The sequence below is a fragment of the Pelobates fuscus genome, chromosome 11 (genome assembly GCF_036172605.1).
Source record: "Pelobates fuscus isolate aPelFus1 chromosome 11, aPelFus1.pri, whole genome shotgun sequence".
Taxonomy (NCBI): domain Eukaryota; kingdom Metazoa; phylum Chordata; class Amphibia; order Anura; family Pelobatidae; genus Pelobates; species Pelobates fuscus.
The window spans coordinates 48,760,421-48,774,788 of NC_086327.1; the positions used below are offsets into that span (position 1 = coordinate 48,760,421).

The following is a 14,368-nucleotide window of genomic DNA, read 5'->3' on the forward strand; positions in this document are numbered from 1 at the left end:
TTTACCAACTGAGAGCACTATTGTTATTTCTTATATACCTTGGAGCTTTGGATATTCAGACCGGACTGACGGACACATCACTCCATTATGTCCTCTAGCGGGGATTATACCTCTAAACGCCCTCCACCTGCTGTTTAAGCTCTTTTAAATATGAGTTTATTACCTTCCTTTTATCCATTTTACCCTTGGATTCTGACGTACTACACTACTGGCTTCTTGTCATAACTCCCCTTTTTCTCTCCACATATACGGCTATTTTAAACCATCCGGACGGATTAACTCCTGAGGATGCACCCTTATTTTATCCTGGTATATTAGTGAGACTTTTATATGAATATTTTACTATCCGGACGGATCAACTCCTGAGGATTGCACCCCTATTTTATCATTTTAGTGAGACTTTTTAACTTACTATTGTATCACCATTTAGACCATTCGGTCTGTCTCTTATTGTTTATTGTATATTGATTGTTACTAGACTTTTGACGCAGCCCTTACCTCCTTCTTGTTCTTACTTTCTGTTCTCTAAGGGTTTTGAGGGATTCCCTCTCTATTTGTCCAGCTACTTTTATGTCTCTATTTCTATTTTTTTTTCTTTTTTTTTTTTTTACATGTTCCCTTACTTTTCTTGTTTTTCCAATGCAATGAGCATGGAGTGTTTGCGTATATTGACCTAGGAGTGATTTTTTATCTATTGGTGTATTTAAAAAAAAAAAAAAAAAGGTTACACGACTAAGGGTTTTATATTTATACAGTCCTAACATGCACTGAAAAACATCATCCAGGCTTTTATGTTTACTAATAAAACATTATGGGAGAATTTGCCATAGCTCAATATAACTTAACCCATTAACAGAAGAAAAAGAGCTATTTAGGGAGCATTGCTAGGCTGTAAATTCTTACTGCACCCAGTGGACAACCAATGGCTGGAGGGGGCTGTCTGCACTGAGCAGTATGGCCGTAGGTGCAAACTACATAATTCTAAACAGGGACCACACACACTTAATATGAATGATCAAAGCTGTTGTTCCTCAGTGTCTCACAAACCAGGGAGACTACATATTCCTTAACCATACCAGATAAAAAGATAAAATGTCTGCACATACAAGATGCGTGCAAACTTGCAGACCCTTATTGGAGTGGAATGGCAATGTTTTGGCTCCCAACATGAGCCAAAATGTTGCCATTCCACTGACCTCAAACATTTTTTTTTGGCTAAGCTGCACCAGACACCAGGACATTGAATGAGCACTATTAGAAAAAAAAAAATATATATATATATATCTTCACCTAGGGCACTAATAGTCCTTAGTTCTATAGAAATATAGGTCGGCACGGTTAAAGATACTTTTTATTGAAATTCACCTTGTGGTTTTTTATTGTTTATTTCCTCATTAACGTCTGGATTATCCATAGAGAATGCCTTGTTTTCAACCATAATGACTGGTGGAGACTCAGATAATCGTTTCATTATGTTTAGGTTGTCCTCTTCATAATGGTAACCAGTCTTGGTCATTTCTACTAGCTCTGGGATAATGTAAAACAAAACGAACACCCAGCCATTTACTAGTAAAGCAACTGCCAGAATAAAATCATCCCAATTTTTCATGTAACCTAATTTTTCAACTCCATAGATGTACACCACAATCCACGTTATCCAGATAACAAGAGAAGAAAATGCTGTTAAAGCAATGTATTTTCCATGGCGCTTCCATTGTAAATAATGTCCAAAGAACACTGGGCAAGGAATAAACAGTGAGGCCAGTATGAGGAACATCACATAGACCAATGCAGTCACAAAGTCCTGGTTGGTAATATTACAGGGGCTGTCAGGCTGAGATGGAGACAAAAGATTGTGACGTACATTTGTGATAAGAAGCCACTCTATGTTTATTACAGCCTCTACCATGAAAAGTCCAAGGGCCAAAAAAAATATCAAGCACCCACCAGGTCCACGATTTTGAAACACCAGGTAGTTAAGCCTGACTGAATGTGCCACCAAACATGAAAAGCACATAGCAAATAGCACTCCAAATAAAAATCTGCGGCACACACATATCACAGCAGTAGGTGCAATGAGAAAGGAAAAAACTAAAGCAAAAAGGCCAAAGACACCTACTAAAAACATAGCATTAATGGCTAAGGAACCTTTGCGTTCATCCCGAATAACTGATGGAGCCAAAGCCAAAAATATCAATATCAGCACAAAGGTGAAAACTATTCCTAAGGCTGCCACGGCTTCTATTATAATTCCCCATGTTGCATTCAAATCACAAAGTGCAAAGTACATTGATTTGATATCATGTCCACATCCTTTTGGCACAACCGAGATGTTCTGCAAGCCTGGAACTGAGGTCGTGAGATTCTGAGTGGAACCAGCTTTTATGAAGTTCAGCAATGCGATAAACAAAAGATATCTGCTTGCCATTGTCAGGTATAGTATTGCTGTTAAAAAAAAAGACAATTATATATTTAATATTCCATTTTCCATTATTTTATTTTTTACAGATTACTTCAGATCTAACTAAACACAATTAAATACCTAAACCTTTCATATTCAGACTGTATTTCTTACCTAGTACGTCAAACTTGAATGATTTTGACTGCTGATTTCATGGGATAGTCATTAAGAACAGTGAATGACCCATTTTTAAACTGCACAAGGCTTCAAATAATTTATAAAACTGTCTAAAACCAGATATGTATAAGAAACAAAACAGAGTTTCACTAGGTGCCTATAGACCAGGACTGACCTCAAGGCTGGAAAAGCATCATGGGAGATGTAGTTTACCAAGAACTGGGTACCAGTCTTTTAGTTTTCCCTACTAAAGTAGGTTTCAAATGACACACGTGACAAAATGAGTAATTATCGAGTTGCATGTATTTAGGTTCTATCATGCAATATCTACACAAATATTGTCACATAGAGCCTAAGATAAATCTCACCTCCCACGCAGGGGACTTACTGGTCCCTAAATATACATCTATAAAAATAAATCTCAGTGGGGGTGCTGAGTGACCCAGTGTGTAAAATGTGTGTGTAAAATAGTTGCAATAAATTAAATGCAATCACATGCCAAACGGAACACAGGGACACAACTACTGGAAATCTCTTTACAATTTAATAATCAACATTTGTATCAAAATGAAACAAAGACATTAATTGCAATATACTATATAAAATAAACAGTCTAATATAGCAATCCATGTGTGCCATACTGTAGACAAAGCACCTCAAAATCTGTCCGCTCTTGATGTTAACGAACTACAACTCTGATGATTTAAATAGTTATGGGATTTGTATGCAATCAACATTTGGGAAGCTGCTATAGACAATTTGCTAAGTTAAGTGCAAATAATTATATTAAAAATTCTAATTGTGCAAAACAAAGGCTTTCTGGCAAGGAGGTGCCAAAAGTTCTGTTTTAGTGAAATTTAATTCCTATGACATTCATATCTCTTACTTTTGGCAGAAACTGGACAATCAGACTAAATTACATTCACCATCACAGGTCTATGAACTAGATTTCAGTCTTTACCCACAAAAACTGCTGAAGTATCATAGTTAACTGCTTAGGGCTGTTTGCCTGATTCAACATAACTAGAAAAAAATAATACACATTCCAAACTCTATTTTCAAAAATACACACCAGCTATTTATTGCTAAAAATTTTTGCAACTAATACCATCAAATAAAATACTCAATCTCAATAAACCTGTTGCATGGAAATATCCAAACAAGTAATTTTAAGAAAATAGAGCTTAATAAGACCAAAGGCCAACAAACATATATAAACCACAAAAAAAAATCTCCAGATATGCCATATTTTCTGCCCACATCCAATCCAAATAGAGAAGTCAATTGACCTATTTATGATTTTTTTTCCTCAAGAAAAATAATAGTTACCTAACTGCAATTAGTATATTAGTACTCACTTTCAGAATACTGGCGTTTCTCTTCAAATGTTTAGTAATCCCAAAAGCAGGGTTGACCCAATCACTCGAATAAGCCACATAGAAAGGTCTTGATGAGTCCAATGCTCACTTTGTGATTCTCTGCTTCAGACTGGTGAATGCTATATTGTCTACCTGACTGCTGAAGGTTACTTATAGGGAATAGAAAGTCATGGCAGCCAATGGGAGATTTTGTGGGTTGGTTTGAATCCCAGTGAAGACAAATAAGCATAGTGATAAAGCTAATTGCCAGGACAATAAACCTACCAATGGTGGGAGTTTGGAGTTTCTTAATAAAGTGAGACTAGGATTAGAATATTTTATTTTTTAATAAGCAAATGTTTATCAAAACACCATAGCTGCTCTTAATTGTTGTCCCTTTAGTTCTGGTTATATGTTGTTTGGTCTTGTTTCTGTTTCCAAGGCAAAATGTGTCATAATACGATACAGTATCAATAATTAGTTTTACAGAGCATATAATTACAGTATGCCAAACTGCTAAATGCATTCTCATACTGGCCCAAAGCTAATGAAGAAGAAACCAGACATACTCTGTAGGGTTTATTCATAAAGACATATTACTAAGTAGATAAGTGAATTGCACATTTTGGTTTAAAGGCACACTTTGGACACCATAATAACTGCATTTAAATTATGTGGCTATGGTGCATGGAGTCCTCTGGAACTACCTTACTTTCCAGTGTTAATTAGTTTTTTGATTGTTTAACACAGAAGTAGTGTTTCTGGGTGCCCATTGTGCCGCCTCTCTTTTGGCACTTCACTGGAGTAGCGGTGGAGGACACTGATAGATTGGGATCATCAGCCTATTACAGACCCTCTATCTTCAGTACAACTTGAACATTGCATATACGATTGCTAACGATGGATAGCCAGTGGTAGACTGAGAGTGTCAGGTGCCCGAGTGAATGCTTCTTCCTTAGCCAAGCACCAGAAGAGTAGCAGCGTGATCAGTGCTTGGGGACACTACTTAAGCGTCATTCCGTTCCATAACGGTTAAACACAGGTCTCGGTTTAACACCAGGGAACTCCGGGCACCATCACAACTTAATTGTTCATTATTGAGGGGAATTTCAATTATAATTAATGGATATATATATATATAATATATATATATATATATATATATATATATATATAAATAAGATAATACCTTGCACTCAGGCTCCAAAAATTGCCAAACCGGGTGCAATACCAGGGCTTTAGACATCCAAATTGTAAAGTAGATGGCTGCACTCACGGATTCCAGTAAAATATAACTTTTATTCCAGCTTCTAAAACAGATCAACGTTTCAGTCCATCTTGTGGACTTTCATCATCATTCATGATCCTGATGAAAGTCCACAAGATGGACTGAAACGTTGATCTGTTTTAGAAGCTAGAATAAAAGTTATATTTTACTGGAATCCGTGAGTGCAGCCATCTACTTTACTATTTATATATATATTAATTTTCCTATGCATTTAGTTTCAAACAAATCACAATTCATCTGAAGAGAGTGGTTTAATATTCCATAACTCAAAATCGCCAGATGACCGAATCACAAAACAAATGAAATGAGGTAGGAAAAGCATTTTCATTTCATTTCTGAGTTCTGTCTGTGGTGCCAAAAAAAAACCCATGATTGATGGGTAGGGGACAGCCAATAAATGATGATTTTATTCACAGATCAAGTGAGAAGCAACCAACAGAGGGAAACAAAGGACGAGTATTAAAAGAAACAAAAAGCTATCTTTATATATTATGTGTATTAATATATACTTAATATATATACATAAATAGATTTTTTTTTCTGCTCCTCCTTCTTACTCTCTATTGCTTATTACTTCTTACTTGAATTGTGAACCAAATGGCATAAAAATGCCCTTATCAGTCTGCTGCAAAATATATATCTATACTATTTATATTCTATATATATTTTGCAGAACACTAATAAGCGCATTTATCTGCCAATGTTTTTGTCAGTGCTTTCGTCCAAATTGTTTTTCAAAATCCTGCATGTACAAAATTTAACTGAACTAAAAAGCCACATGGATGAAACCCGATTCACCCAAAACAAAAGCGTTTTAGCCAAATTGATTTGGACACAGCAAATGTATTTTTTCGCCGTGCATAAGTCTACTAATTTCCATAAGGAATAAAATGAAGGCCACATACATGTACATTTCTTTAGGAGCTGTTATTGCTTGCTTCACAAATCATGTGTTCCATTTAAAGGGTTGTAAATAAAAGAAAAATATAGTATAACTTGTTTTTGAAGAATCAATCCATTTTCTTTTAAATTTATATTATAGAGTAAACAAACAACATCAGAATCCAACTCAGACAAGACAAAGCCAGGGGAAACACTGCACATGAGCAGTAGAAACAAACGTGTTTCATTTCTCCTGTTCTCTGTACGGTGATTTTTCTATGCTGACTGACAGATGCATAGGGCAGAGCTTAAAACAAATATTGCCAGGGAGCTAAGATGGAGGCATCCAGCTGCAGGATAAAGAGGTGTGGATTTCTGCCTTTAATTTTATTTTACACTTCAAAAATAAACATTTTTTACTATAAGTGAACAGTAAACTTAATGTTAGAAATCCTTGGAACTGCCAATTTCCTTTTAAGAACAATCAGATATTTAAAAATAAAAATAAATATTCTGAAAGTGCAACATGAAAACAATAGTTATTAGAAATGGTGGACACATATAAACATAGACTATTGACTTTTCTGCAGAACAACAGAATTTTTCACCTTAAAGGAGAAAAAAGTGTAGGTGGATTGGCGCTAGATAGTACAAAGCGGCAACTACCCCCAGTGTCTAAAAATCACTAAAAGACACTAACAAACAGTGAAATAACAATAAAACAGTGTGGGGGGTGCAAGCCAAGGAAAAACAAAATATATATATATATATATATATATATATATATATATATATATATATATATACTTAATAGTTTTTAAGTTAATCTGAAAGATATAACAATGCATACATAGCATAATACTGTATGTGTACAAATCGGATATATATGACACAGGTAATGGGTCACTCACGATATATAGAGCCTAAAATAGCAGGCTCTAGCTGTCATCACTTTTGAAAAATACCCTTTTTCAAGCTATCCCCACGATCTTCCTGTATTAACTGATGTCCTTCCCCAGACGCATAAAGGATGAATGGCAAACCAGGATCAATGAAGTATAAAAAAAGTATTTACTCAAATAAAATAAACATCAATAAAAGAATCGCGGTAAAAATAAATAACATCGGTAAAGCACTGTGCTTTGTTATATCTTTCAGATTAACTTCAAGACTTACAACTATTAAGTATATATATATATATATTGTTTTTCTTTGGCTTGCACCCCACACACTGTTTTATTGTTATTTCACTATTGACTTTTCTGTTGAATTTATTTTATATTATTTTTTTTAAAAAATACTGCAAACTCTAAACACCTAAAACATTCGAAGAGCTGACATCAATGCCACAAGTAAACATTCCTGATAATAATTATCATTACTAACTCTTGTTATTTTAACTCTGATGAGTACATTGTATGGTTTTGTTTCTGTTCCCGGGTAAAAATGTGTAATATCAAGATACAGTATTTATAATTAGTTATCCGGAGAACCTCATTACAGTAACAGTATGCTACTTAATGCATTCTCATATTGGCCCTAGTGAAAATTAAACCAGACATACCTGTTTGAGTTTATTCATAGCTATGGATTTTGTTGAATAGATAAGAACGTTGCAGATTTCGGTATGAGGACTCAGTCACATAGACATATGCAGATTTTAGAGGTGGGGATTCTGTCTCCCACTACTCCAAAGACAACCTGCAACTGTCTTAATTTCTTAAGCACTGTCTTAATTCACTTTTAAGGCAATTACAAACACCTCCTGGAGGACACTACACAATGACCATAGTCTGCCAGCCTGCTTGACTCCGGATACTACAGTCTTCTGAGAAATATCCCACGTGACCAGTCCTGTTCTGAGAGGATTCAGATCATGGACCACTAAGTCCAAGCAAAAACATACTTCCTGCTGCTTTCAATCAGTAGAAGAATGGTTCTGCAAGTCCATTATTACTTTTTGCTAGTGGCATGGGCGGTGGCAATGTTGCCTGCCCTTCACTGAGTCATATTACAATTTTCATAATTTTACCCCAGCTATCATCCTGAAGAATGTTATATTAGAAAGACTGGTTAGGTCCAACACACCTCTTTTAGATGAACACTATTGGATGCCTACAAAGTTCTTGTCCCTGCTGCTACCATTTATATAACCCGCTATGTGGAGCAAGTGCCAAATAAAATAAAGATCATACTGCTTTGAATGTCATATTCACATTACAGGCATCCAGCATTGCAGCAGAGCTGGAATAACCATTAGGCAACGCTAGGCAGCCGTCCATGGCCCAAGGGTTCGACAGGGGCCCCAAATCATGAGTTTGCTTGGCCCCATGAACGATTCCTATGTGAAAATGGAAGGGGGGGCCTGTGGGATCTTAATCTTTCTCAGCAGGGCAGTCCCGAATTTGGGCTATTACCCCACCATCCCAGATTTGTTCCCTGGTGTCCGATATTTATTAACACCAGAGAACTGTTCCCTGAGAGTACAGCACAAGTACATCATTAGACATTCTGGCGATATGCTTTGGGCACTAGAAGCACGAACAGAGTGAGAAGTTACACTGTGCCTGCTTTAAAGGGACACTCCGGTAACCATACCATCTTAATCTAAAGCTACAAATTGGCATAGAGCATCAGCTAATTGCTCTAATTCATCAGAGGCACCCCTGCCTGGCGGAACTCCTTGCTTCCTGTAACTGAGATTCTAAAGCCAGATGCCATCTGGGACACCTGCAGATTGGCGCTGGAGGCAAGCTTTGGGGTTAAATTATTCGAGAGCAGCTAACCCCTTAAGGTAAGAGTGTGTCCCGGGTCCTCGTACACCATAGCAACTTATGGTGACTGGCATGGTCCTTTAAGTGGGGCCAACCAACATGATTAGCAGTCAACCTACACAGTGTGATCTTAAATTAGAGGGGCAAAGCATCTCTTTACTGAGAGGGGAGTGGATGCATGGAACAGCCTTCCAGCTGAAGTGGTAGAGGTTAACACAGTAAAGGAGTTTAAGTATGCGTGGGATAGGCATAAGGCTATCCTAACTATAAGATAAGACCAGGGACTAATCAAAGTATTTCGAAAATTGGACAAACTAGATGGGCCGAATGGTTCTTAAATGCCGTCACATTCTATGTTTCCATGTTTCTATCTTCGGTCAGGCAAGTGGTTGCCCCTGACAAACATTCACTTAGATGGGAGCACAGAGAGAGAAAAGACCTGGGAACCTGTCAGCCACCCTTCATTACACAAAAAAAAAAATTGTAGATTTCACATATTTTTCTGAAAGGTTTTACAAATAGTTGCACTGCCACCTAACACAGAAATCATTTTTGAAATGGAATCACAAGTTTGATGAGTGTGTACACCTGCTTAAACACTAATTACTTAGTTCTTCTTAAAATCTAGCTAACATTACTTGAAAAGAACTTTCTCTGTTTAATTAGTGACTAGTACAAACCAAAACTCAATTTTTAAACAGCCATTCAACCAATTAAGTCAAAGAAAAACAATGAACAATTGTGAATCAGTTTAACAATGTGCTGAAGACTCTAAGCCTGTCATGTACACCTGGTGGTCCTCACAGGAAGCACATGTCAAACAAGACCTCTTGGAGGAGTTTCTGGTGAAACTAGAATACATTAACATTTCAAAGGGAAGTTGGTGAAGTGGAACATTGCTCTAGAATCTTCAAGAAAACTAGACTGAAACTCCCTGTATTTACAGATTTAAAATATAAATAGCCCATGGCATATGAACCCCAAAAAGCTGGGGGATTAGTATTTTTACTGGAAGGATTCTTATTCACTAAATTGGGAATTGTCTGGAACAGCATGTTTTAAATACACAAGGATATCAAATTAGGAGCTTCTTATTATTGATACAGAGTACAGCATACAGAAGTCGGCATTATCTTCAATGTTACTACATGACAGGAGGCTTCATATTCTGCTTTACTCTTTCTTTACTGAAATCCTATCAAATTAAGACATTATAAGCCTGTTTCTTAACCCCTTAAGGATGGAGGCAATTGTACAAATTCGGATCAAATAAAACGTGGAATTTGAGCTATATGTCTGTTCAACCATAATTCACCTCTTTCATATTAAGTGCACCCACACTTATTATAAATATATATAATTGTATTCAGGAGATACATGGCTTTCATATCAAATCAAATAGTTATATATGAAACATAATTTAATATGAATAACATTTTAAAAAGTATAAGAAATTAAGAAATGTATGTTCTGCATGGTATTTTAACTGTAAAGGTCATAATACTGTTAGCTTTTACTGCAATAAAATACACATATTTGTGTTCAGTAATGCCTCACAAGTACAACAAACAGTATCCTGCATGCACAGGTTTTATAGGGTTTTGGAAGTTACAGAGTCAAACATAGGAATTTCCACTTTTACGTTTTTAGACATTTAATTTGCCAGATTGGCTTGCTGGGCCTATGCTGCCTTTGAGAACATATGGCAGCCTAGGAAGGATAAGGATCCCCGTCATGGCATGCCATTTGCAAACATAGATCAGCTAGGGTATTAAAATTGGGGTTTGTCCAGCCTTTTTTAGCAGTCACTGAGTCACAAACCCTAGCCAAAGTTAGGTTTCTTATTGGCTTTTTTGCGTCTTTCACACACAAACTGTACTTTCACCGATGACATAGTTTGCCGTAATAGTCTAGCCCTGCAGGGATCGCGGATACTGATGTGATCATCAGAGGACTGTGTGACAACCCCCAATGACATCACAATCACATAACCGGATCGCCAGTGAACCCCCAAATAATGAAAAAACAATTATAACAAAATAATATACAATTATTTAATATAATTCTAATTCATATTATTTACATATTTTGGTATTGGTCAGAGCTTGTACAATTGCCTCCGTCCTTAAGGGGTTCAAAATATATTTGTTTTCTTGCTTCAATGTGTGTAAAAGGCTTTCTTTTTAAATCATTAGTTTACAAGCAAACAGAGTATCATTTTCTATGCCAAGTTTGCTGTTTTATAAAAAGGATTGTGATGGTCAAATTTCAAAAGACTTTGTTGTGAATGGAAACTTAAATTGCATTCTAAAATGGAATTTGGTCATACGTCTGCATTATCAATATACGATTCATCCAAAGCCTATAACTGTGATAGGCTGAGACCATGAGGGAGGAAGAAATTACTGATACATTGATAAGCATTATAAATTCAGATAAAGAGAAGTGTTATATACGGGGCAGGGAGAGCCATGTGTTGTCGTTTTTTTTTTTTTTAGCTGTTCCCAAGTAGTTTCATTAAAAAAAAAAATAATATGAGAGAGGCTGCCTGTAGGCATTTTGCACCATAACTATTACACTGAGATATAGTGATTATGATGCTGAGAATGATATGATACTTAATTTGTGTATTCCTGTATTCCTGGGGTTTTACTTTACCAATCAGTTAGGAAAGGTAGCCTGGGCATACAGAGCTCCACTGCTCCAGAAATACAATGAAAGATGAAAAAAATAAATGTTTCACCTATGTCTAAGATCTGAAAAGTATTGGGATTTTTTTTGGCTCCACCTGTGTTTCTATTCTCTTGTCCTGATTTAGTGCCAATAAAGCTTGTTTTCGTTAGTGTGTGCTCATTACAGGCAGGATTTATTTCATGCATGCTTTGCCAAGCAACCACTCATCCTAGATTGATTGAGAGTGTCACCAGGGAGCATGTTGTACATGACTGTTATCATTATCAAAATAATTTAAACTAAATGAAAGCCCTTTAAAGCCACATAACCTGATCGGCCCAATTCAGAGTTAGTAACAAAACTCACGGATCATGCATGGAGCACACAAAAGTAAAGTATGCACTTTTTTTAGCTAGACAAATGGTATAGTCAGAGATGATTGATGGGGAAAAAAGATGACTGATGGCTAGGAAGCAGTCACTTAAAATTATTTTATATACAGATCAAGTGAGAAGGATCCAATAGAGGGGGAAAAGGAGGAGGAGTAAAAAATATTTACTTTTTCTCACTTGATCTGTGAACAAAATGACAGAAAAATACACCTATCAGTGTACTGTAAAATATATATCATATTTATGTTTTATATTTATTACAGTCCATTTATTGGCCCATTTTCTTTCGGTTCATCTGAATCTTTTTTTCGTTAACAAAATTCAGCGGAGCTGAACAGCCATATGTCCTAAATTCGGCCATACGGAATTTTACATTTCTTTTTTTTTTGGCAGTGAAGTGAATTGGCAGAAATATTTTTTTTTCCGCCATGCACAATTCTAATGTACTTTACTTAGATTTATCATGGGAAAAGCCCATATACCTTATATATAAAAGAGGTAAAGGTCCCTGCAAACAGGCTCAAATAATATCAATGCCGGGTGCCAGCCAGGGCTAGAAAATTCAAATGAATGAAGATGCGCATGTGCCCGTAACCCAGTAGGACACCGCTGGTGATACACAGCACCTGTAGTGAGTCTATTTTCCACTTATTTCTTACCTATATATTTGTCTTTGATTGTACTTGCATTATGTGTTTGATGCTGAAGAAAGTCCTTGAAGCAGGACTGAAACATTGATTTTTAATGCATATCCAATAAATATTCGAAAATTTTAAAGGAAGACCGTGAGTGCAGCCTTCTCCTTCATTCACATATATATTTATATATATAAAATTAAAAATGGATTTTCTCACCCCTCTGGGGTGGTATGTTTATTTCTCATTCCCGGATCATCTACCAGAGGCCTGGGAGTTTGAGGGTTCTTTGCAGTATCTCTTCCGGACAGCGATCTCAGATGTCCCACCTGGAATCTTTTGAACCCACTCCCCCAACTTGGGAGTCACAGCTCCGAGTGCTCCTTTCACAACTGGGAATACTACTGCTGGGACTATATATATATAGTGTAGATTAGATTAGCCGTATTAGTCCAGTAGACAAGATGCCAAAATACCAGAGTATTGAAGTATGCAATGGTACCTTTCTTATTGGGCTAACATAATATTTTAACGACAATCTTTCAAGAGTTTTCCTCTCTTCCTCAGGTATGAAGCAATACTGATCAATCTGATAGAGTTTAACACCTAAAACAACTGATGTTAGAGAACGGGAGGTGGGGTGGGGGGGGGGAGGGGGTCAGTCAAAAGTAAATAAACAGAGGAGGGTCAATAAGCTAGTTAGAAAGAAAAAAACAAGAAAAACAACAACAAGAAAACAGCAGATCAGGGCATGCAAGTATATAGCTGCATATATGTTTGTATATAAATTGATCCAATAAAGGTGAAACGAAAATATTGGAAAGGAACTATATAAGACACTAAGACGTGTGTTATAAAAAGTTTTGGTAGTGTGTGAGAAAGCCAGAGTAAACATTAAGTCCTTCATTTCTAGTGTTGAAATATGTTTTCATTTTCATGGAGCCTGAGCAAGCGCCAAGGTTTCCGGCGCTGGATTCAGGTAACCAGCTGAAAGCCCCGTGGGCTGAATGGGTTTGTTTTTCTGGCACTATAGGATCCCTTTAAGAACTTTAATCCTGAGGTTTTGGATGGAGTGACCAGTCTGGATGAAGAGATGACCAACAGGGGTACATTATCCGTTTTCCTTGTGGTTCTTGATTGAGTGTCTGTGTAGATTCATTCTGAGATGCAGTTTAAGGCCAGTTTTTCCAATGTAGCAACCTTTGTCACACACTGTATCACGTACACCACATTCGCAGATGTGCACGAATATGATCCCTTAATGTTGTATGACTTGTTATTGTGTATGGCTGTGTTATTGCCATATATATATATACACGCAATAGATGAGTAAATGCATTTACTTACAGCCAAGAGCTATCGGAAAAGTCAAGAACCGTTTCCAAAATACACATTCGTTATCACCTTGTGCCCAGCAAGTTTTCCATAGTGTACAAATTACACCCACATGTTCATTTTCACAGCCCTACACTATGAAGCCTTGCTCTCAACAGCTTTGTTTGCCAGAGAGATCCACTCTTACCAAAAGTGTGCCATTAGTGCAGTGTAACCAGCAGCTGGGCCCTAGCAACCACATAGAAACAATACTACAATGCCAATGTGTGCAAAAGCCACATCATTTTGATACAAAAGGAAACTCCTAAATACAACATTTTCTGAGCTCCTAGAAAAGAGAAACAAAGTAGTAAAACAGGGGATGAGCGTTCACGAGATGGACTGTTTCTCCAAATAAGGAACCGTTGGGGACTTGTGATGTATGCAGTGATGTCCTCAACATTTTTCTATCTG

At 36.7% G+C, this 14,368-nt stretch overlaps 1 protein-coding gene across 2 annotated transcripts in view; it reads right to left on the reverse strand.

The window, feature by feature from the left end:
* LOC134577368 (G-protein coupled receptor family C group 5 member C-like) overlaps positions 1 to 14,368 on the reverse strand; it is an 80,736-nt gene that overhangs the window by 31,174 nt on the left and 35,194 nt on the right. The window contains exon 2 of one of the 2 annotated variants that reach the window (XM_063436078.1): positions 1,366 to 2,445. The exons of the other annotated variant lie outside the window; for it this stretch is intronic. Coding sequence (XP_063292148.1) covers positions 1,366 to 2,428 — 1,063 coding nt within the window. The 5' untranslated portion in view covers positions 2,429 to 2,445. The remainder of the gene's footprint in view (positions 1 to 1,365; positions 2,446 to 14,368) is intronic. 2 annotated transcript variants of the gene reach the window in all.